Source organism: Arachis duranensis, chromosome 7 (genome assembly GCF_000817695.3).
Source record: "Arachis duranensis cultivar V14167 chromosome 7, aradu.V14167.gnm2.J7QH, whole genome shotgun sequence".
Taxonomy (NCBI): Eukaryota; Viridiplantae; Streptophyta; class Magnoliopsida; order Fabales; family Fabaceae; genus Arachis; species Arachis duranensis.
Genome location: NC_029778.3, coordinates 74,316,782 through 74,342,098, shown reverse-complemented (window position 1 = coordinate 74,342,098; position 25,317 = coordinate 74,316,782). Strand labels below are relative to the sequence as shown.

The 25,317-nt window shown below is 34.8% G+C and overlaps 1 protein-coding gene across 1 annotated transcript; it reads right to left on the bottom strand.

Moving 5' to 3' along the window:
• Positions 1-15,642: 15,642 nt before the first annotated feature.
• Positions 15,643-18,895, bottom strand: LOC107459777 (1-aminocyclopropane-1-carboxylate oxidase homolog 1). The gene is made up of 3 exons (XM_016078037.3): positions 18,275-18,895; positions 17,077-17,404; positions 15,643-16,040 (listed from the first exon to the last, which is right to left on the bottom strand). Exons 1-3 carry the CDS (start codon positions 18,811-18,813, stop codon positions 15,789-15,791), a joined length of 1,119 nt encoding a protein of 372 aa, XP_015933523.1. The 5' UTR covers positions 18,814-18,895; the 3' UTR covers positions 15,643-15,788.
• Between the last annotated feature and the right edge of the window lie 6,422 nt (positions 18,896-25,317).

Sequence of the window (25,317 nt, the reverse complement as noted above, 5' to 3'; positions counted from 1 at the left end):
GTTGCCACCTTCAGCTGGTAGATCAACTAGCTGTTGTATGTTCTTTCTCCCTCTTCCCTTGTTGTTTATGGTGAATCATTCATGAAAAATAGAAAATAACACCATAAGATGAGAAAATGCAAAAGCAAGAAAGCATAGATTGTTGGAATGAGGTAAGAATCACTAGAATGAAGTGAGTGAATTAATGCGTAACATTGATGAAAACAAGTGTGCAAATTCTAAGATTGCACGCGATTTAGTACTCACACACTAGAATTCAAAAGCTATATCACACTTACACAAAAGAAGTATAAACTTCACTCATTCTAGTGTGCTTGAAATACTCCCAAAAAAACATGTAGGTTAAGACAAACAAACAAACAATAAATAAGCATGAAAGCCCTCAAGCAATTGAGAAATGGATAATGAATGGACATTGATTGATGTGCAAGAGAATTCAATGAACTAAATGAAATATAGAGCTTAATTACACATCAATCAATAACACACTTGAAGTTTATTTACATCACCTAATTGACATGAAGTGGGACACATGGTTATTATGCAACTTAGGAAAAGAGAGATAGAAGTTAAAATCAATCACATAGCAAGCATGGTCCATATAGCTTGAAAAATTAAAAAAGATTCCCGTAGGTGAGCTTACAATTCGATTTCACAAATGAAGCATTATGCCAAAATGAATAGTTTCAAGTATGTGTATCGCACATAGTTAATCAATTAAGGGTCAACATATCATTAAGGCATAAGTATAACATATGGATGCATATGATCAAGCAATACAATGCATTAAGATAAATGCATAACATCCAACAAGAATTTGCCTAGTCAAAGTAAAGAATTCAAATCACATGGTGGTCAAAACATACAATTCAAAAGATTTAGAATGTTTGGAAGGCAATGTCATAAGTACTTGGTATTCACAAATATTCAACATTCAAAACTCAATACCAATCAACAAATTATAACCTCAACAAATAAATCCAACAATAAATATTTTCAGAATTAAGAAACAGCAAATCAAATCAATAATCCAACACTTATCACCTAAAACAAAATTAACCTAACTAACTAAATGAGATGATGGTGGATGGTAAATGATAGTGGTGGATAATGGTTGGAGAAGGGAAGAAGAGAGGAGAAGAGAAATGAAGAAAAAAAATTGGAGAGAAGAGAAGAAAAGAAGAGTATGTGAGATAGGGGTGCCCACGCGTAAGCATGGGTTGGGAGAATGGAGGGGTGACGCATACGCATAGGTCACGCATACGCGGGACTGGGGGAAATAGAGGGTGACGCATACGCATGGGTCATGCGTATGTGCACAACTCTCTGTCTGGACCGTGCAATTGCACAATGCCAGCACAATCCTGGCACGTTCAAAAACTTGGGGTCACACGTACGCATGGGTCATGCGTACACGTGACAGGGTGCTCTGTTTTTCAAAATTTTTCAAGTTCTAGCACTAAACTAAGCATTCCAAACATCCAAACAGTCATCTAAACATCACCAAACCTTATTTAACACACCAGACTATCAAATAAACTCAACCAACCAAACAAAACTTGAAATTAAACTTATTTTAACATGCAACTAAGCAATTCAAACAAAAAATGCAATACCAAACAAGATGCAATTCAAAACAATTAACCAACAAGTTAAATCATAAATCTAACCAAACCAAGTAACAACTAAAGAAAAATATACAAGAGTGATATAAAATAAAGAAATTACCTAACAATGGCAACTCAATTCATTCATCAACTATATATATAAGAGAATGGAAAGAGGTTACCATGGTGGGGTGTCTCACACCTAGCACTTTTATTTATTGTCCTTAAGTTGGACATGTGAGAGGCTCCTTGTCATGGTGGCTTGTGTTTGAATTCATCCTTGAACTTCCACCAAAGTTTGGTCTTCCAATAATCTCCAACATTTCCAAATGAATTCACCAAGCCTTGATGAAGTTTTTCACAAGCCATGAGCTCCCAAAGTTGATCTTCATCTTGTAATCTGGGATCCCATATCTTGTTTTCACACCCGTCTTCAAGTTAATCATCAAAATTTTATCCGGGTGATTTATCCTTGGAATCCTCACTTATGTACACAAACGCCTCCCTTGACCCAAGCGATTGAGATCTACAATAATCCTTGCAATTAGACCTTGACCTTTCAACCATAATGAACTTTGAATGTTGTTTCTAACCACTAGCCATCTCTCTTTTACTTTCCAATCCACAAATATTCCTAAGTTAACCATCCGTTTCAAGCAAACCATATTCAAGTGAATAAGAAACCTAAGGGATATGAATTTTACCCACTTGAATGGTGTAAAGGATGATGGCGACTTAGGAAGAGAGGTCTCCAACAACTTTGGCAATGTGAGCTTCACTCCCTTTGACTCCTCCTTGATAACTTCCACCTCTTGACAAGCTTCTTTCACTTCAACCTCTTCCTCATCAAGTTTTTCTAATTCTTTCCCATCACTCATGTCATAAGTTGGAGGTTGAGTGAGATCAATATCAACATCAAATTCAAATCCATTGGGGAAGGATTCATTAGGCTCAAAAGGATCATATATTGATGCAGAATTCTCATCAATAGGAGGACTTGTTGTTTGCTCTACTCCCTTGTGCTCTTCTTGATTTACCTCCACCTCTTGGAAACTTTCTTCCAATTCAATTTCTTATTCATTATTTGCCAAGGGTCTTGGAGGTTGTGCACCTTCTTTCTTAACATCTATTTCAAATTCAATGGGAGATGATTCAATTGTAGATAAAAACTCATCAATAATTGAATCCATCTCTTGATCAACCTCTACAACCTTAGAGGACTCTACAACTTTAGCTTCCCATGGACTTTCGGCATCTCCTAAGTCTTCAACAATTATGGCTTCCTCCAATTGTTCTAATACAAAATCCCATTTCTTGTTCTCCACCAGAATTTTTAATCTCTCTTTCATACTTCGCTTTTTATTTGATTCTCCATATGTGACCATGGAAGTGCTTTGATTGCTTAACCGTTGGAAGGCTAAGTTGTTTACTACCTCGGTCAAAGTAGCCATGAACTCTAGTTGCCTCTTTTGAGATTCACGTTGCTCTTGAAGTAATGAAGTGAGAGAATCATCCATGTGTGTTTGAGGTGGATAGGAAAGTTCATTATTTGGGAGAATGGGTTCATAATAGGAAGGTAGTTCATCTTGGTAAGCATATGAAGGTGGTGTGTACGGAGGTGGTTCTTGGGAGTAATTGTCTTGAAATTGTGGTTTCTCTATGTATGGTTCATATGGTTCATAAGGTGGTTGGTATGGTGGATGTGGATTAGGGTCATATGGAGGTGTTTGATGGTATGGGATTTGTGAGTATGGTGGTGGTTGTTGATATTCACAAGGAGGTCCACCATAACCATTAGATTGGAATGAATCATGGTATGGTTTTTGCTCATAGTGCATTAGAGGAGGTTGTTGCCAAGGATTGATAATAAGCATATGGCTCCTCCCACCTTTGATTGTCCCATCCTTGATGCACTTCTTCAATGAAATTTCCATTTCCTACAACATAATTGTACCAAGAGTGAAAATCTACTCTAAAATCCAACCAAGCATTTTATCAAACACTTGGAAGGCATAAAAGAAAAGTATAGTAAATTGGCAAGAAATATAAATTCTGTAACACCCTAACTATCAAAATGTCACGATTCCGGTTGCGCCACTCTGATAGCTCGGGTATTACGACGACTCCTAGGCCAATTCTATGGTGCCTATGAATTGGTGCCTAAATTTTGCCTAACTTACCTTTTGTACTAAGTTTTGATTTTTTAAAAATTATTTATTGTTATATCTTTTAAATTAAATATTATTTTTAAACCTTTTTTAGTAAATAGGCAACATCTTTTAGGCACCATAGCATTCACCATATATATATATATATACAAATATCTCATCATAATTCTATCCCTCTTACAAGACTTGCAAAACTAAAGGCGAGGGAAAACATAAATACTAAAACAATACAAAAATATCGTCTGACAGAAAATAAATAATATCTTCTGAACTTCGTCATCTGTAACCTGAAAAGAGAAGATCTGTAGGGAAGTGAGAACATCATCATCGAAAGGGTTCTCACTATAGGGTTGCAGAATTACTATAATAGGATACGGGATATAAAAATCGTTACAGTGATTAATAACCGCCTTATGCATCTTTTCAAATGCAAAGGTTTACTATAAAAGAAAAATCTAAAATCTTTTCTAAAAGAGGAACTGTTCATTTCTCAAAATTCAAAAGCCTTTCAAAAGGTTTATCTATGCTGAGCCAGATTAGTTTTTCATACTTTTCCAAACCAGAAATATCAACCAGACATGGCCTTCGGCCCACCTCATGATCAACCACGGCCCTAGGCCTAAACAACCCAAACAACAACCAATCTCCACAGTCCAACAGAGTCTCAGTCGCAAACACAAACAGGAAAGTTCAAGCACAAACAAACAGTTACTGCAAGTAGAACACTTAGCAGTTAATCTCAAGTAATCACAAAGGCAAACCAAGTACAATATGCATATCCAAACAATGTCACATAGATGCATATGATGAATGCTTGTCCTAGTGGCTGATGATATCACCTGTCGGTTATAAAGCCAACCCGACAAGTTCTGGTAGCTAACCATTGGACTGTCCCTCTGTCGTGCATCCCCAACTCGAGTTATTCATAATCATAATCATAATTTACATCCAACACCCTCACTGGTGTATATTCACAGGGGCGAGCTCATCCGAAACTTTCAGAGTATCGAGTCTCAACCTGTAGCACGTGGTGGCTAGTCACTGTTTCTACCCAGGAAAACTCGTATCTCAGATAATTGGAAGTGCAACAATCTCTTTATCAATTCAATAACCATTCATATTCATATACAACCATTCCGGCTCATAACATATTCCACAAACAGCCATGATTCATTATTCATTATCATATACATCCATTCCGGCTCATAACATATTCCACAAATAGCCATGATTCATTAACATATACAGCCATTCCGGCTCATAACAAAATAGCATTTCCACCTTCCAACATCATCAAACTCATAAAATCATCATTCAAGCCATAAATCACTTTTTCTCAATTCAATATACTTTGAAATCGAAAATCAATTCTTTCCAGCCTTGGCTTTAAAATCCCCATTTCGCAAATCTTTTCAGGCTCATAGGCACTTTTCCTCAAATGTAACTTTCTCTTTTCTAAAATAAGGTCACCCTCAGCATCATATTTCCAAAATTCCAAAACCAGGCCAAATTAAAATCTCCTTTGAAGGATTCAAAAATCATTCATCCTAATATAGGATTCGATAATAAAATTTCTCAGTCGAATCTCAAGACTTTAGGGAAGAACAACCTATCTCAATTTCTTAAAAATTCATTGAAATTCTTAAAATCATAGATCCTTAGTTTAAGCAAATAAAAACAGAGTTTATTATAAAACCGGATCATATAAAGTCACAAGTCCCAACCCAATCCAAAGTCAATTCACTTGAAACAGAACCGATTCATTTAAATTAAAACCACCTTCAGGTTCCTCCTTAAAACCAATTCTCTGACTTCTTCCAAAATATCACAAACGCAATTATTAAGTCAAAGTCCAATTTCCTTTAAAGTCACTAAAAGCTCCTCTGAACAAAACCTTTAAGTCTAACCAAAAGCAAAAGTCCTTTTTATATTATACCCAGTATTAGGACATAATACTTTCTTTCAGTGATTCAAATGGTAAAATAATTCATTTCTAAATAAATCAAACTCAAGACATATAGTTTACTTAAATAAATTAAGCTCGAAAACATAAATATTTTCTTAATAAATCAAATAATACAATTTCTCAAATCCAAACCTTTCTAAATAACTTTTCAAACAAAGTCTAGGATTTTTATAGAAATTTCGGCAGCACCTCACCTAAAACTTGGACTTTGCCACACGGTTCAGGTCCCAACTAAACCATTCCACAATCCTTTTCAACGGTCCAAAATCCAAAATTCAGTTCAAAAGCAAGCTAAATCCAACAGTCGTCTTATTTTCATATCTCAAGGAAACCGTTTCAAAATCAAATCATTATCAACTGATTAAACTCATTTTTAAAACTTTAAAGAAACAGTCCAGCAACAATTCATTTATCAAAATCAAACAATAATCTAATCAAAACATATGATCATATTCATCCAAAGTAGCCAAATAATATATAAGACTGGTACAATCACTAAAAGTATATAATTCTCACACCAGTATCCATTTATAACAATTCCAGATATAAAATAGCTTTTTAGAAAAGCCTTTACCTCGATTGTCAAAACTTGAAAGCTCTAAAATGCATCACAACTCGTTTCCTCTCGGCTCACAACTGCGACAGCCGCAACCTCCGCTTCAACCACTTTCTCAGCAACCACAATGACTCTAATCGCAACATATAATAATCAGGACCCGACCCCACATTACCAAAACTCATATTCATCAACCAAACACAACAGGATATTAACGCAAAGCTTTTCGAAACATAATTACTTACCAAAATAACAAAATGAAATAGCTGAGATTCCGAATCAACCTGGCAATAGCTCCAATAAAAACCCCGGTGACGATGACTATAACAACCACGCGGCATTAACAACCTTTCCGAAATTCCAAAAGGGCAGAAACCAAACTTAAAACTCTTATCGACGGTGGAACTCCATGATAGCAGAGGCGTTCTCCGGCGGTAGAGTCTCGGTAGCAACGGCGATGGCTCTCCGCCTGCTCTTCCATTCGCATTTCCTCTCCCTCAGATCAGACCGGTGGCAGACCCTAGCAGTGGCGATGCATCAGCTTCGAATGGTAAGCAACAGCGGCGGAGGACATCAGTGGCAATGAGAGGCGAAACTGGTGAGCCCTTATCTTCCAGCGGCGGCACTGTGGCAAGGAACACAGTGGCGGCGTGTAGATCGGCGACGGCAAAAACGCGATGGCTCTTCCATTACGGCAACTCCCTCACGGCGCATCTCTCTATCGCGATACTGGCGACGGCGCGAGCTAGAGGTGACGGCGCGACGAACAGTGGCGGCGGCGGTGCCAAGCTCTCCTCCGGCGACGCCCTTCCCTCACTGCTCTCTCGGATCTCGCTCTCTCTTTTGCCAACAGTGACAACGACGAAGGAATGGCGTTGGCATCTCGGTGGCGTCTCCTCCTTCCCGACGCTTCTCTCTGTCTTCGTGAAGCGGCGGCAGCTTGCAGGGACGACGACGACGTGACGGTGGTGGTGAAGCCCAGCGCGCCAGCACAGTCTCTTCCATCCCTTCCTCTCTTTCTTCTCCACGGATCCCTCTTCTCCCTTCCCTTTCTATTTCTTTCTTTCTTCCTTTCATTTTGCAGCTATTGCTGCTGCTTGATTCGGGGAAGGGTTGCGGTGGCTATTAGGGTTAGAGGGGATTAGGGTTTTGAGTGAAATTAGGCTTAGGGGTAATTTTGAAATTTCAAATAAAAATAGGGATACTCTAGTAATTAGAAATAAATTTTAATCCAACAATAATAAAGTATAAAAATACTATTTGTTCATCAATTTTACAAATTATTTTCAATAAGATGTTCAAATCCAAAAATTAGAAATAATATAATTATTTTTTTTATTTTCTAAAACAGTAGTATTAATATTTTAAAATATTAATTATTTAGTCCAAATCATATAAAATTCTTATTATTTCATAACTGCTAACTTTATAATTTAAATATAGAAAATAGTTCAATAATGGTAAAATTGGATAATAATCTTAATTTATTTCAAATTCAATTAATCAAAACTTGCCTTAATTATCTTTAATAAAATAATTCTTGAAATTAAAACTGTAGATAATTATATGATTTGAACTTTGATCATAATAAGACTTTTTAAAAGTTCTTGGTCTTACAAATTCTAAAACTACCCATTGCAAGAAAATGACAATATTCAACAAAAAAGTTCATAAACATAAAAGCAACAAAATAAATGGAATAGCAAATAAAACTAGAAGAACTAAGATGTAAGAACAATAAATTATAAGAAAAACTAAATGAATAAACAAGAATTAAACCTAAATTTAAGGGAAATCTAACCTAATTCTACCCTAATTCTAGAGAGAAGAGAGAGCTTCTCTCTCTAGAATATGACCTAAAGCATGTTACTAAGCTATTCCTAATTTTTTCCCCCTTATTTCTTCTTGATTTAGGACTCAAATACTTCATAAATGAGTTGGATCTGGGCCTGAGTGAGCTCAGAAATCGCTCCCAGTGTATTTTTTTAATGAGGTCACGTGATGTGTCACGCGTACGCCTCGCATGGCAGATTTTCAAAACTTTATTTTTTCATTAATTCTTCACTTTTACATGTTTTTTTTCTCATTTTTTCAATCCAATCCTTGCCTTCTAAACCTGGAATTGCTCAACAAACACATCAAGGTATCGAATGGAATTAAAGTTAGTAAATTAAGGGTCTAAAAAGCATGTTTTCACTCTTAAGTACAAATTAGGAGAAATTCACAAAACTATGCTATTTTATTGAATAAATGTGAGAACTATTGATAAAATCCACTAAATTCAATACAAGATAAACCACAAAATTAGAGTTTATCAAGTGATATTTTTTGAATTTTTCAAGCTTTTTTGAACCATGCTTGCTATGTGATAGAATTCAACTTCTATATCTCTTTTACTAAGTAACATAGCATCTATATTTCTCCACTATTTGTCCACTAGGTGATGTGAGCAAATTTTTAAAAGTTTTGTTAATTGATGTGTAAGTTCAATATTTCATTTAGTTCATTAAGTCCTTTTACATATTCTTTATGTGATACCTGAGCTTGTGAATTCAAATTATATTTTCATACGGAGCATCTTCACGTCTGCAATGATTAATTAAGTTTTGAAACTTCTGGTCTTGTATGTTGCCTTAATAATGATTGAAATAAATAATAAGTTAAGAAGTGGTAGATATTTGCTTACATGGAACTCTTGAAGGGTGAAAAATCTAAATTTTAAGAAAGACTCTGTTAAAATTTTTATAAGATTTTGAGTGAAATTGAAAAATTAGAATTATATTTTAAAAAGTTAGAATTATGTTCATGAGTTTTAGTGAATTTGAATCAATTGTTTAATTGGGGATGAAAAATACCTAGTTTGAAAGAGTATTTATAAGGGATATAATGACCTGTTCATCACTCCTGAATCTCACACGTATGAATAGTGGGTGATTTTCTCCCTTATTGCTTGAAAAGTTATTCCACATTAGGATGGTTATTGATCTATGGATAATCTTCGCAGTAGTGGGATGACAAGCTATTACTTGCCACACAAGTTGGGTCAGGATATGAATAATATCACTACTCAAGGTCGAATTATGGTACTCGTGTAAAATTTAGATAATTAATAAATAAATAATTAATTAATAAATTAAAAGTGAGCAAAATAATCGAGAAATTATAAGCTTATAATTTAAAATTTTACCGATAAAAATTTAACTTAGAAAATAAATTTGAGCATAAAAATATAATTAATTGCAAAAAAACGCATACCGGTATGAAAAATTAATTGTATCAGTTTAAGTTTGTTTGGTAATACGTATAAAAAAATAGAAACATAAAAATAATAAGAAAAATATTTAAAATAAAAACCGAAATACCAATTTTAAATATTTTGGTCGTAAGTAGGGCCAATGGGCTAAAATCACAACGAACCCATATTAAGGCCCAAGCCCATGACTCATAGCCCCATTATCACCAAAATCCAGGTCATTTCGCATTTTGAGAGAGACACACAAGGAGAAGAAGAGGGTGAAGAGAAACCTTTGACACTATTTACTTCATCACTTCAATTCCACTTTTCTCTCAGTCCAGAGCTCTGATCAATGACATATTTGTGACTATGCGTTCGTCTCGACTTTCTCTTAATTTTTATTTAACTATTATGATAACAAATTTTAAAATCCTTGCCTTATTTTATATTTCTTCTCTGAATTTGTGTTTTTGGGGGAATTTAGTTTAAAATTTTGTTATTTTGATGCAATAGAAAAGCTCTAGCATGGATTATAGTTGGTTTCTATCCAAATTTTGAGTGGAATAAGGTAAGCTAACCTTTTACTTCTTTGAGCCTCTATTTTATATGAATCCTAGGTTGAGAATTTGATGGATTTGGATTTAATAGAGTTGCTTGAGTGCTTGGCTTGGATTGACAGAGAAAAAAGATTCAAGGACTTGAGTTTTGTGCGAGATTGGACCCTTGGGTTGATTGTGGAGTGCTTGGTGGAGGCTTGATTGGATAATTAAGGCTTGGATTCATTTGGAGAGAAAATCCAAGAGTTGGAAAATCGTTGTCAACAAGGTACGGATTTTAGTTTCGGGTAAATATTATATAACTCTATGTGAAAACTTAGGTTAGATGCCCCTAAGATAGCGTTGAATTGAATTAATTGATGTTGTAGATGAAAATTGTTTAGTGTGAATGTTTGTGTTGAATGATGGTTGAAATTGTGAATTTGATTTGTAAGTGGATATTGTGGTTTAATTGCCTCTTAATGATTATTGAATAAAAAATTTAGGTCGGAGGCCGTGATTGGGTGAGTTACACCTGTACTGGATAGATTTTTGGACCAAAGGCCATGATTGGATAAGTATTGGTAAGATGGTAAAATTAATTGTGTTGTGATATGTTATTGAGATTGAATTATTGCAAATGAAGTGTGAAATTGAATAGTTGTACTTAAAGTATGAAATCAAATTGTGAAGAGTGATTGATGGGTGATTTGGGGTCTATGGGGATGAAAATTGTTGGTTTGAACTTTGAATATAAATTATTTGATTTTAGAAATAGAGATTGTGAATGGAGTGTGAATGATTCATAAGGTTGGTTTTTGTTGTGGTGTGTTAATTGAGTTTGGTGAAATTGTGTAGGTTGTTTAATGAGAAATTAAATGATGACTTGAGTGAGAATCTATTAATTGGATGAGATGTAGAGTGAACTAAATAAGATATGATTTTAGTTGAGTGTCAAAAAGTCATGTGAAAGAGTTTTCAAGCATAATTTGAATATTAGTTCTGTCAAAGCAATAAATAAATTCAAGATGAGATTAGTATATCTTTAGATACTAATAATCCTTTATAGATGAAGAATGAATAACTCAATCATGAAATAAATCAATGTAATACTTTAAAATAAAAGAAAATTTAGATTAATAATCCATAGGAACATAAACAAAGCTCCTAACCCTTTGACAAAAAAACTAGTTACTCATAGAGTAAACAACAATGAAAAGAAACTGTGGAGAAAACTCGATGTCCTCTCTATGAATATCATTCATTTATTTATACCTAAGGTTTCTTGTAATTCAAATACAAAAACTAAATCTTATCTAAATCAAAATAAGATAACTTCTAATAATTCAAATCCTAGAATTAAATCAAATTCAAATCTAATTATAACAAAATCTTCTTCAATCCTCAAACGGGAATAAAAAATCTGAGATTGGACCTTGTTGAAATCCTTATTGGCATTGCACTGGACTTGGTGGCATATAACTGGGCTAAATTCTTAGGGCGTAGGCGTGTAACGCCAAGCAGTGGCATTACGCACCACCTTCATTGGGCAGGCAGGGCGTTGCACACCTCATCAGTGGCATTACACGCCAGGCTTGGGCTGCTCTCAGCGATTTGGGTGTAACAGCCCAGACCATCTGCTAGCACGATATTGTCCGTTTTGGCACACAAGGCCTCACAGTTTTGCTTTTGACGATAGGGATGATAGCTGAAGCCCCCTCACACTCACTCGTCAAAACGCGTCATGCTAGGGAGAGGTATCCACACCCTTATAAGGAATGCTTCGTTCCCCTCTTCAACCGATATGGAACCTTAAAATCCACCCCCTAAGGGAGCCCAGTGCCCTCGCTGGCACATCGATCCGGGCTCCGGCTCTGATACCATCTGTAACAGCCCAGACCACTTGCTAGCACGATATTGTCTGCTTTGGCACACAAGGCCTCACGGTCTTGCCTTTGACGATAGGGATGATAGCCGAAGCCCCCCACACTCACTCGTCAAAATGTGTTATGCTAGGGGAGAGGTATCCACACCCTTATAAGGCATGCTTCGTTCCTCTCTCCAACCGATGTGGAACCTTACAATGTTACATTGGGTGTCCTCCAAGGCATGGCAATCCCTTCATGGTGTGACAAGGCCATGCCTTAAATCGCCCCAGGATGTTGCACGCCTTCCTTCCCGTGGCACACCAACACCGAAATGTTCCAGGGCGTGCCATGCCCTGCGTGGCATTGAACGCCCTCCTTGCTTCTCTCCAGGGTGTTGCACACGCTATGTATAGCGTTGTACGCCCCTGCTTCTTGCTCCAAGACTTGTTTGGGCGTGCATTGGACGTTACACGCCAGCTGTGCAGCTGGTTTTTATAGCTTTTATCCTTACGTGCTTTGATTGCATGTCTTTTTCTATGTCTTGCTCTTTGATTATACTTTCTTTGCTACTTGATTTTCCTCTCTTAATCATGTATTTCCTTGAAAAGTACTTATAAGATACCTTAGTAGAAAATGATACTTAAAAATGATGAGAATAGAAGAAGAAACTATGATTAAATTTAAGAAAACAAGAAATTAAAGTAAGAAAAACTACTAAGATGTGAAAGCATCAAGTCACAAGGTCCCCATCGGAACCCAGGTTGTTCTGAATAAAATTTGATACGGATGCTGAGTCGAAATTAATATCAAAAGTATCTTCAGGACAATTGGTGGACCATGACACAAACTCCTCATCAGTGCATAAACCAGTCAGGGTAGATAGCTCCATTAAGCTAAGACCCATCATTATATAAGGAAAATACAAATTGTTGGTGGCAAGACACCAAAAATATAAGCTTTCCCTCAGTAAGGAAACCATGTATGGTAGGTCAAAGGTGGCAAGTTTTAAAGCAAAAATAATACCTAACGACTTCCATCCTGATTTATAGGTTTGAGCAAGTCGAGAGATCCAGGTTAAAAAAAGGAAACTCGACTCTCTAGAAGGAGTAGTTTTAAAGAAACGACTAGTAAAATAAGAGATTTTGATATCTGCACAAAAAATTAAAGGCAGATGCTCAGAAGGTGATCAAAAGAAAGACGAAACTAAAGAAATTTAATCCTGAGTTCCTTCCCAGAGGCTCTAAAAATGAATATAATATTCCATTAACTTTGAAGGTCAAGAATACCTGGCTTCTCCAAAGCTCAGTAGTTGCCATGTTTGTATAAAGAGCTCGTAGAGTTCCATCCTCATTAAAAAACTGAGCCACGTTAGTTACCAAAAGAGGAGGGGTTATAATCTGAACATCATCTTCTTCTTCAAAAAGTTTTTCACGGGATTGAATCACCATATTCTGGGAAGGAGTAGTGCTAGAAACAGAAGCTGGGAGAGAGGAAAATGAAGCAGCAGTAGTGGTTGGCACAATAGTTATTGAAGAAGTGGTGGCTGCAATGGTTGTGGAAGATGAAGATGCGGCAGTAATACTTGGAGTAGTACTAGAGTGGAGAACTGATTGAGAATCCATGGAAAATAATTGAAAGAAATTTTGAAGGAAAAAGAAATTGTTCTCAGAAGAGAATGAGGAGTGATGAAAATGATTGAAATGAATCAGGTTAACAAAGTAATGGTACCTTTAAAGGGAGCTAAAAAAATTTTGAATTGAAAGCCCATTAAAACCCGAGGAAACATTACATATTCCTAGGAAAATATGCGAACCGTTTCAGAAACTGTGTAATTGTCTTTTCAAAATTCTTAATTTAAAATATGGCACATGACTAGCACGTGGTCAAGTAAAACTGATCATTTCATTTTTTAAAAAATAAGTTTTAAAAGAAAATTTGTTAGTATAAAAGTTCGACTAATTTCGAAATTCGACTATGATAAAGTTAGGTGTCAACTGCACCATACATGATATGAGTCAAGTCGAGAAATTGCTAGGGTTAAAATGTGTTGATTGAACGAGGTGTAATTTGATAGAATGCGGAGCTTCAAGATCAAGGTAAACATCAGGACGTGGAGTGTTTACCTTAGAGAAAAAGATCCTTCACAGTCAAGGCAAGGTTGAGGGTCGTGAGGCCCTGAGAAAAAGGGGGAAGATAGATCGTGGGAAGAGATAAACATTCTACAAGTCTATCCTTGTGGTCTATAAATAAGAGAAGTTCAGAAGAAATCTGGAACTTCAATCTAAACACTTCATCATCACACAAAACTCTGTCAAAAAATTCAAGTCACACTGACGCCAAGGAGAACCATGGAGTGCAAGTACATGTGAGTGTCTAGAGCCCACTTTTCATTTATTTCCTTTACTTTTCTTTTATTTTCAATTTATTATTATTTCTTTTCTTTATGTAATTTTCCTTTTTATTTCTTTGCTTCATGTATTTTATTTTTACTTCTTTTCTTCAAGAACTTTGCTTTGCTTCAATTCCAATTTTACTTTCTTGTCTATTTAAAGGTTTTATTTATTTTATATTTTCTTTTATTCCAATTCTTTATATTATTTGCCACAGTTTAATACCATTGAGTATTTCGTACATTTTTTTGACACAAACACTAAGGAAATCGCGAGTCGAGCCCACTCTTTTTTAGAAGAGTTGTACATATCTGTTCTTCGAATTGAGATCTTGGTACAAACTTGATTCAACATTCTGTCAAAATTATTAATCTCCACATACAAGCGTTTTTTTATACAAGTCTTTACAAGTCATTTGTATTAACGCGCTTCGAACCGTTACTGCACGTTTTCACTGCATCTTCTTCTTCTTGCTGCACGTTCTTCTTCCTCTTCCTCTTCTTCTTCTTTTCTTTCATTTCTTGCCTTCCCTTTCTCCTTCTTTATTTACGTATTTTTCTCTCTGTTTTCTTTCTTCGTTATTCTCGATTTCCATTGTTTTTTGACATCAAGCTATGAAATCGTTTTTGAAGAAGAAGAAGCAGCAGAAAATGAGAAGGAAAAAGAGAAAGAGTTTTGAATTATGCATAAGGTGTACTTCAACGAAATTTAGGTGTATTTCTTAAATCCTTTGAGTGTAGTTTTGTAATCCTTTGGGTGTATTTCTATAATCCTTTGGGTGTATTTCTATAATCGTTTGGGTGAATTCCTGTAACCGTTTGGGTGTATTTCTGTAACCTTTTGGGTGTATTTCTGTAATCGTTTGGGTGTATTTCTGAAGTTCTATTATCTTCAAATTTGGCAATAAACTCGTTTTCATGGAGGAAGAAGAAGAAGAGTCGTTCATAATGCATGGTGAGTAGCGCGCTTTGGAAACAGGAAGTGGTTGAATAACGTGCGTTTATTTACTCTTGAATGTGGGAGTGTAATGCGTGTGTTTTGTTGGGTTTGTGCCAACTTGTAAGACTTGTTAGTCAAAAAGACTTGTATATATAATAGGCATATATATATATTAGGAATATATAAGAATAGTTATAATATATCCAAATGTTTCTTGTTGGGATGGTGAGCAATAAAATCAAACTCTTTTATGCTTATGTAATAATTTATCAGACAAATATACAATGCTTATTATATTATATAATAACCAAGAAAATTTTCAACTAAAAATTATACCTCTAATAGAATAGATGTAGTTGTGAGATACCATAAATCTGTAGTCCAAGAACAGAATTCATATTCATATAATTTTTTGTTTTTTAAAAATAATGAATACTTCCAACATATATATCAGTTTATTCAATTTCAATTACATTGCTAAGTGCTAACCAAACCAAGGCACCTCTATTAAAAAATTCTCAACTTAAATCCTAAAGTCTTCAAGAGGACTATTTCCAAGGCCTTTTGCCGTAAAGTAGGCTGAATACTCTGCAATTGTGGTACTTTTAAATTTTGGAGGATTGTTTTTAGATAACAATTCTTTTATCGGGCTGACGAGCTTTGTTGATGCAGTGAGATTGTTGTAGCCAAAAAAACACGCAATTGATACTCTTGGACCACTTCTATTTGCCAGCACTCTATGTTGAACACTTTTAAATCTGTCATTCGTTAGTAGCTACAGTTGAAGGAAAATACCAATTAGCTTAAGTACTTGTGCAATAGCAAATTATGCAAGTCTTTTCATGCATTTTGAGCTTTTTATTGGTATAAAGTAATGACTAATGTTAGAACTTAGAAAAGAAATCATGGAGAGAATTTGTTTATTGATAAATGCAACATTATCATTAAGAGTTAACTACTAAATCGGTATTTAAAAAATTCAGACATTAACAAAATAATATCTAAAAAACATTATTGATAAAAAGGCTCCTAGATAATTTTAAAATTTGACAAAAAATAATCAAATGTCAATTACTATCATTTCTATTAATAAAAAATACTGAAGTGGCTAACGAAATAGATGTCATTTAGTTATTTTTGTCAGAATCTTTGTAAATAAGAATTTAAGGATCTTTTCATAAATAATTTCTTTGAAATTTTATTTTGTTAGCGCCTGAAGTTTTTGAGTATCAACTTTGTAGTTAACTTCTAATAATAAATATAAAGCACAAACAACACATACAAGTGCATTAAAATACCTTCTACGGTAGACATTCTTAGTTTAATACTATGTCTTAATAACAATGTTAATGCCTTTTATCTACCATACATAGTAAGTAACGAGGCAACAAATGTAAACAGCATGAACACACTAAATAGAGTATGATCATATTTTTTAAACGAGTTCATTTCGAGAATTAACTTTTTTTTATCAGTCAAATTTTTTAATTTTAGATTTTATATTTTATATTTCAAATACTAATCCAAAATTTTAAATTTTTCAAAAATAAAAATTAAAAGAAATAATTTTACAAAAAGAAATGAACTAATATTGATTATTTGAAAATTGATCTTTGTACTTTCTCTTTTAAAACATCTTAATATTTAAACCAAAAAAAGTACTTATTTTAACATACTGTTTAGCTATTTTTTATTTTATTAATTTAAAGACGACTCAAAGATACACTAAATATCATATCGAATATTTGTATTGGTATAATGTATTTTACGCTATAATTTATCATATGCAAAAATAACAACAAAAAACTTGCCTGTAGAAGATCACCAATATTAACCACTAAAGTTCCAGGTACAGGGCGTATATCGATCCATTTATCATTATGAAGAATTTGGAGGCCACCAATATGGTCTTGGAGAAGCACAGTAATAAAAGTGCCATCAGAATGTTTGGTGGTTCCCATAATGAGTTCTGGCTCAGGACAAGGAGGATAGTAATGGCCAGCACAAATAATTTGATCAGTACAACCCAATTCCATGTCTCTTAAATAGTTTGAATGCAGATTTAGAGATTCTGAGAGTAATTCAAAGAGTGTGATCCCCAATTTCATAATATTATTCCCATATTCTAGGAGTATATCCCTACAAAAAAATGACATGATCAATCAGCAAGTAAATAGATATAGGATTTAAATTGGTATCCTTATTTCTGAGTAACTATGCAACAGAATAAAATAGAACACTATAAACAAGACATAAACGATAAAAACATAAAAATTAATATTTTTATATTTTGTTTAGTGATAAAACAAACATAAAAAAAATAAATTATGAAAGTTTAATTTATTCTCATTATATTTGAAAGAAAAAGAATATAATGATAAAAAATATAATTATAAAACATTGATATAAATAATGAAAGAAAAAATAAAAAAAATTGTGTCTTTTACTAATATCATTGTGTTCTTTCTGTCAATAAAACTATCAAAAAAATAACTTTAACAATTATTTATTTTGTTTTTAGTGACAATAAGTTAAATAATTGTTAATTAGACATTAACTATCTTATACTTTGTCGCTAAAAATTTTAGCGACAATTATGTCGGTATAGACTTTTTTAATATCTGCAAAAAGTATATAATTGTCATTATAACATATAATAATAACTGCAAATATATACTTATCACAAAAATATAAGTTAAATAAGACATAGAATTGTCATTATGTTATTATATTATTGTCACTAGAAATTTGCCAAATAAAATATTTTTTGTTGCAGTATAAAAATACAAAATATATCAATTCAATATCTAAAAAAACAAATATATGTTTATATGTCTCCATCTCCGTATACTCTCTCAAAACATATATATGTTTGTATTGGATTCTATTGCTTTTTGTATAACTTCATTTTTAGTTCCAAACACATCCTAATTAAACATACCAAGATCTCAAAGGTAAAAAAATTGAAACAGTATGCATATAAATTAAAGAATATGAACATAAATATACCTGCATACTTCTGGCAAGTCTTGAGGTTTGCCAATCAGAGGAACTAATTGGCATCCAAAAGTATCTCTCCAATTGAGTGCTGGTGAACTATAAAGATCAAAATTACTATTATAAATAAATGGCTTCGTATTATCACGGCTATATACCTCTTTCTTAACCTCAACATCTTGTTCAAAGAACCTTTTAATCCCCTCTTTCATCTCCTCAAGAACACTCCCAGGGATACCATGATTTACCACTTGGAAGAAACCCCATGTCTCAGATGCTTCCCTGATTCTTGAAACAACTTGTTGGCGTGTGATTGGATCTTTGGCAACACCTTCAAGATCTATGACAGGAATCAGGCTGTGCTCTGTATTGGAGGAATTTGGGAATTTATCAAGTGGATGATAAAACATAGTTGGAATCTTTGTAACACCTCGATCAACAAGACCCTTAACACCGCCTTTTGTGTCATCAAATGCCTTCAGTTCACTCATCCTATCATCACAATTATTCATCATCTTCACTATTGTGCCTTCTGCTTCTTCACTCTCCATCTTCCTTAATGACCTATAATTTTTTTTTGGTGTCTTCTTAGTGGCCTATAATGTTCAACATGTTATATATCCTGCTAGATAAGGTTATAAAAAATAATCACGGAAATAATAATTTTTAAATAGTTATTTTACTAAGATATTAATTTCATATCAATTTTTTAGTTTATGTAAAGAAATTGATATGAGAATTTTAATTTTTTTTAATATGTGGTGTTTTTATTAAATAATATTAAAATTAAAATTAATTTATTTAAACTTTTATAAAAGATCTAAAATAGAGTTAATTTACCAAACAAAATTTAAAAATAAAATCAATTTAATAATTATGAGAAATTAAAAACTGTTCGACTAAATTATTGTGTGGTGCATGTATAATGGCATAAACTCATTAAGCTGACAAGTTTCCAATTATTGGTGGCGGCTCGTTTTTTTTTTTTTGGTGGCCTTTTTTGGCAGACCTCCCGATGTCACATCACTGTACCGACTAAGATATGTTTAGCTTAGCTTTTGAAACATCCCAAACGTACATTTAGTTTTTTTTTTAAGTTTTACTTTTTAGTTTGACAATAGAATTCTTATTATTTTTTATTTATATAAATTTTTTACCTATTATTTTTTTTGTATGAAATAATAATAGTAAAATTATAGTGTATTAAAAAACTAATAACATATGAATAAAATAAAGCACAAACCTCATCTTCGAGCTTGTGGATTCCATTGAATTCTGGATTTTACTTCAATAAGCAGCAATGTTCCTAATTTGGCCAATAAAAATAGAACCAAAACTTTAAGATAAAAAGAAGCAAAATAAATTAAGATAATACATTCAAGATAAACCAAAATCAAAACTTCCCTTCGATTAGAAGAACAGAGTCAAGCGTGCTGAGAATAGGATAATGAAGCGCACTGAGAAGAGAATAGTAAATGGTGATGAGAAGAAGAGACTCTACGGCACTGAGAATAGGAGAGCGAAGCGCTGCTTGGAGAAGAGAAGAAATTGAGAAGTGAGGAGCAGTGGCACAATCGACTGGGTTGGTTTTGGTGGCTTGTGGTTTTGTTTTGGCACGTCATGTATTCTTAGGTAATTTCTACATCAATGTATTCGTATACAGGACGCGTGTTCTATTTTTCCATATTTATATACATTGGATGAAAATAATGGCTGAAATTGGTGTACAAATAACATTTTTGTTGTGCAAACGATAGAAATTTGGATTCATATCTTTACTTGCTCATTGTATATTATGTATTTGTGCAAAAGATAAGAAATTGGATTCAAATATTTACTCGCTCATCATATGTATATATTGAACTGATATCAGAAGCTTGTGGAAAGGGGAATAGAGCAGAGCTTGTATGTAAGGAGTTGAGCGACGAGTAGAGAGAAGAGTTGGAAAAGAAGAGAAGCTAAATGATTCTGCTACTGTGTTGAAAAGCACCTTAGACAGTTTCTGTTATAGGTTTATATATGTGAGCTGAGTTAGTGAGGCACTAACAACTTCTGCCAGCTCAGCATAACAGAAAAAGGGAAAATAACTAACTCAGGGAGAAGGAAAGGTAACTGACTGTTCTAACAACCTACTTGTTCACTGTGCGATTGAACTTAGACATGCTTGTACATGACCCTCGCATTTCTCTTTTCTACATTCTTTATCATGCCCCTGTCAAGTTGAAGCTGCTAATTTTTCTAGGTTCTACACTTTGAGTTTGTCCCGAAGTTGGATGAAAGCTATAGAGGGAAGAGCTTTAGTGAAGATATCTGCAATTTGGACTGAACTGGGAACATGACTTACTTAAACCACTTTGCTTATGACATAGTCTCTTACAAAGTGCAAGTCTATCTCAAAGTGCTTTATTTTTTTAATGCAATATCAAATTTGCTGCTAAGAGCACAGTACTTTGATTATCACAGTATGCCATAGGTGCTTTTCGAATTGACCACTTCAACTCACTTATCAGGCCTTTAATCCAAATCAGTTTTGTCACTAAATCCGCTAATGCCCTATACTCTGCCTTCTGTGCTTGATCGAGCCACTACTCCTTGCTTCTTTGACTGCCAGTATACGAGATTCCTTCCCACAAAAACACATAAATCACCAATCGACTTCCTATCATTTGGGTCACTAGCCCAGTCCGAGTCACAATAGGCTATAACCTTCAAAGATGGGTCTTTGTGAATCTTCAGACCATATACAACAGTGCCACTAACATATCGCAGTATTCTTTTGACCAGTTTCCAATAAGCCTCTAAAGGTGCTTGCATAAATTGAGTAACCTTATTTATACTGTAAGCCAAGTCCGATCTAGTCACAGTAAGGTATGGAAGGCTTCTTACTATAGAACGGTACAGCTGACGATTGTCAAACACATCTCCTTCCATAGCATGAATCCTAGGAGTGGATGGCAGTGATGTAGCACATGACTTGCAGTTACTCATACCAGCTTTTGCAAGTAAGTCCTGTACATAGTTGCCTTGGGACATCATCATCCTCCATCATCAGTCTTGGTCACTTAAATCCATAAGAAATAATGCAGCTCTCCCATATCCTTCAATGCAAAGGCTGAGTTAAGCTTTTGAGTGTCTGCAGTGAGGACTGCAGAGCAATTTCCAATCACAATGATGTCATCAACATAGATTAGAACATAGGTGAGGGAGGTCTCCAGTTGCTGCACAAACACTTACACATTCAACTTAGTTGGTGAGAAGCCAAGTTTCTGAAGTGTTGAGGAGAGCTTGTGATACCAAGCTCTAGGTGCCTGTTTCAGGCTATATGTCGCTTTTGTGAGCTTATAAATCTGAGGTGTACCCTTTCGGCTGCTTCATGTAGACATCCTCAGTGAGCTCCCCATGTAAGAAGGCATTGTTCACATCAACCTGCCTAATTGACCAGCCTCTAGCTAGTTTTATGGATAGTATGATTTGTATTGATGATGGCTTCACAACTGGACTGTAGGTTTCGATGAAGTCAAATCCAAGTCTTTGGGAGAATCCTAGAGCAACAAGGTGTGCTTTATGCCTCTGGAGACTTCCATCTGCATTGTACTTGAGATGGAAAACCCATTTGCTACCTGTGGCCTCTCTACCAGTAGGCAAGGGAACAAGTTTCCATGTGTTATTTCGCTGCAAAGTCTCAAATTCAGCATCTATAGCCTGCTTCCAAGTAGGATCAGCCAGTGCTTACTGTACAGTATGGGGTTCTACAGGCGCTTGAAAGGCCCTTGGCCTCAAAGAGCCAGTCTTGCTTCTTGCCGCCATGGGATGTATATTAGTTGCTGAAGCTTAAGTCTTAGGTGGTGAGATCCAGGGAGAATAATTTTCAAATCTGAAATTAGAATAGGAATTGATATGTTTGAGGGTGCGACTGAAGGAAGATTAGAGGTTGAGGAAACTGATTAAAGGGAACAAGAGGTAGGGTGAGGGATTTGTATAGCAGGTGGTGAATGTGGAAGGGAAGAGTGAGTTTGGTGGTGATGAGGATTACAGGAGGAGGCTGAGGCTGTGAAGTAATGAATGGCCTTGGAAGAGTCTGTAGTGGGAGTAAAGGGGAGAAAGATGGGACTTGAGCTTGAGAAGTAGCTATATTGAATTCTGAATGTGGATCTTTAAAAGGAATTTTTTTCTTCATCAAAAACTACATTTTTACTAATAACCATTTTTTCTGAGCTTGTCGGGCACTTGTACCCTTTATGAAAGGTGGCATATCCAAAGAAAACACATGTTGAAGACCTGAATTGTAGCTTGTTCTTGTTATAAGATCTCAAGTATGGAAAGCACAAACAACCAAACACCTTTAAGTCCTCATAAGTGGGTTGCTTGCCAAACAACTTCTCAATTGGTGAGACTCCATTTAGCACTGGTGTGGGAAGGAGATTAATGATTTGAGTTGCTGTAGTAAAGGCTTTTCCCTAAAATTTGATAGGCAGGAGGCTGCAACCAACATTATTAGACCCATCTCGACAACATGTCTATGCTTTTGTTCAGCTGTACCATTCTGTTGATGTATGTGAGAACACGAAAATCTATGAATGAATCCTTGCTCTTGCTGTAATTTGGAGAGGCTCACATATTCTGTAGCATTGTCACTTTGGAGGCATTTAAGCTTAGCATTCAATTGTAACTCAGTCATATGTTAAAAATACAATAAAACTGATTTTAGTTGAGCTCTACTTCAATTAGATATAACCAAGTGAATCTGGAAAAGGCATCAACAAAATTAATAAAATAAGTGTTTCCATTAGAATCAGGAATTAGAGTTGGGCCCTAAATGTCAGAGTACACAAGTTCTAAGGGAGCATTGTAAGCAGTTTTAGACTCAGGAAAGGGTAAAGAATGAGATTTGCCAATGCAGCAGGGACTACATATTGACTTATTTGGGGAAGGGGGAAGATTACAAAGCTTTAAGACTCTAAAAACTATAGCTGCTAAGCCATGCCCAAGTCTAGTATGTCAAAGCATGTATTTATTTGTTGTTGCCTCTCCTGAACTAATGAGGGCAGAAGGTGTGTGAGTTGGGTGGAAATTGAGAAGCCTATACATTCTTTTGAAAACATCTCCTTGAAGAATGACTTCTTTAGTGGCCTGAGATTTAACAAAGCAACCATGAGAATGAAATTCAAAAAACACCTTATTGTCACAGCAAAATTGGTAGACACTGAGTAAATTTTTAGTTATATCTGGAACCAATAACAGTTTCTACATTATTAGACTCTTAGAGCTCAAATCAGTTTTGAAATATGCTTTTCAACACAATTTATAGCCAAATCTGTACTATTTTCAACTACTACTTGTTTTGTGCCTGTATAATTTTCTTTTTCAGCCATAACCTCTGGATCTGCAGTCATGTAATATGTGGCTCCAGAGTCCGGATACCAAACTGAATCCTAAATGGTTGCAGGATTAGCCAACACAGTGCTAAATTTTGCCTTTGGCTGTTCAACTTGCTGCTGTCTTTCTGCATAGTCTCCTTTGTACTGAGGTTGTATGTATTGTCCATTGTCATCATCATACCTGTACCAACAAAATCTGGTTGTGTGTCCATATTTGTTACATAATTGGCATTGAGGACTTTTTTGAATTCTTTCATAGCTTTGGTATTGTGTTCTGCCAAACCCTTCAGTGGTTGAGGGTCATTCATAGCTTTGGATTCTTGGCCTATTTGAGTAAGACTGCTGTCCTCTTTCATATTTTGAGTATAAAGATTGAGTTCTGCCATAACCTTGTGATTGTCTTGTATTTCTGAAGTTTTGAAACCTACCTCTGCCACGAGGACCCCATCTGAAACCTCTTCTTTGTGCAAAATTGGCTTGATGCATTTCTTGATTGAATTGACTTGTGTGACTGGACTGAGCAACATTTTCCTATAATAATTAATCTAATTCTGGCTTTCTAAATCTTTATAGCCTACTTTCATGTGCAAAGAGTACTGCTTCTAACTCACCAACTGTAATTCCTTGAGATCTTGTCAAGATTGAAGTGAGGACAGGTGCATAATCTTCAGTTAAGCCGTGGAGAATTGCATTTACATGTTCACTTTCACTTACAACTTCTCCTACTGAGGTTAATGCATCATTTTTACTTTTGATTTTTAAGATATAATTATTCATTGAAACACTGATTTTCGTACCGCTAAGCTTATTTCTCAGTTGTATTAATCTGGTAAGTGTATATATACCCAACCATTCGAGTAGTGTATGGTTTGGTCATAGAAGTTAACAGCCAAGACTTCAACAATGCATCTTGTTTCTTCCATCTCTGATATTCTAAATTGATTTCTCCATTTTCAAGAATCTACTGTGGAATCCTTGCTTCTGTAATGTGATCAAGTAGGTCATTTCCTTCAATCATCGCCTCAACCCGATCATTCCATTGCAGAAAGTTATCATTGTCAAGCTTCATGTAGATTGGAGTTGTTGTGAATTCGGTGCACTCGCTGTTTGAGCTAAGTTTGCAGCAGGAGTAGAATTATCGAGTGTGGCCATGGGAACTGAGCTCTGATACTATGAACTGATATCAGAAGTTTGTGATAAAGGAAATAGAGCAGAGCTTGTATGTGAGGAGTTGAGAGAAGAGTAGAGAAAAGACTTGAATAAGAAGAGAAGGTAAGTGATTCTGCTACTGTATTGAAAAGCACCTTAGGCAGTTGCTGTTATAGGTTTATATATGTGAGCTGAGTTAGTGGGGTATTAACAACTTCTACTAGCTCAACATAACAGAAAAGGAAAAAATAACTAACTTAAGAAGAAGGGAAAGTAATTAACTCTCTTAACAATTTTTTATGAACTCATACATGCTTCTACATATATATTTTTATGAATATTCACATTATATATTGAAGATATAGATTGAGAGAGTAGAGTTGGCTTACCATTCAAACTCAACCCTACTCGCTACTGATTGAGTTATCAACCTGTTTCAACTATATTAAAGTGAATTAGATATCAAAAATACGAATTGTATTGTCGGTCCTAATTTAGCATGATCATTTTTTTCATTTATCTTTTTCT

Excerpts from the sequence above, each read along its gene's own strand:
- LOC107459777 (XM_016078037.3), bottom strand. The coding sequence starts at position 18,813 with ATGGAGAGTGAAGAAGCAGAAGGCACAATAGTGAAGATGATGAATAAT. Across the intron at positions 17,405-18,274 it reads GACTTGCCAGAAGTATGCAG|GGATATACTCCTAGAATATG; the intron begins GTATATTTATGT and ends ATTTTTTTGTAG. Across the intron at positions 16,041-17,076 it reads ATATTGGTGATCTTCTACAG|CTACTAACGAATGACAGATT; the intron begins GCAAGTTTTTTG and ends CTTCAACTGTAG.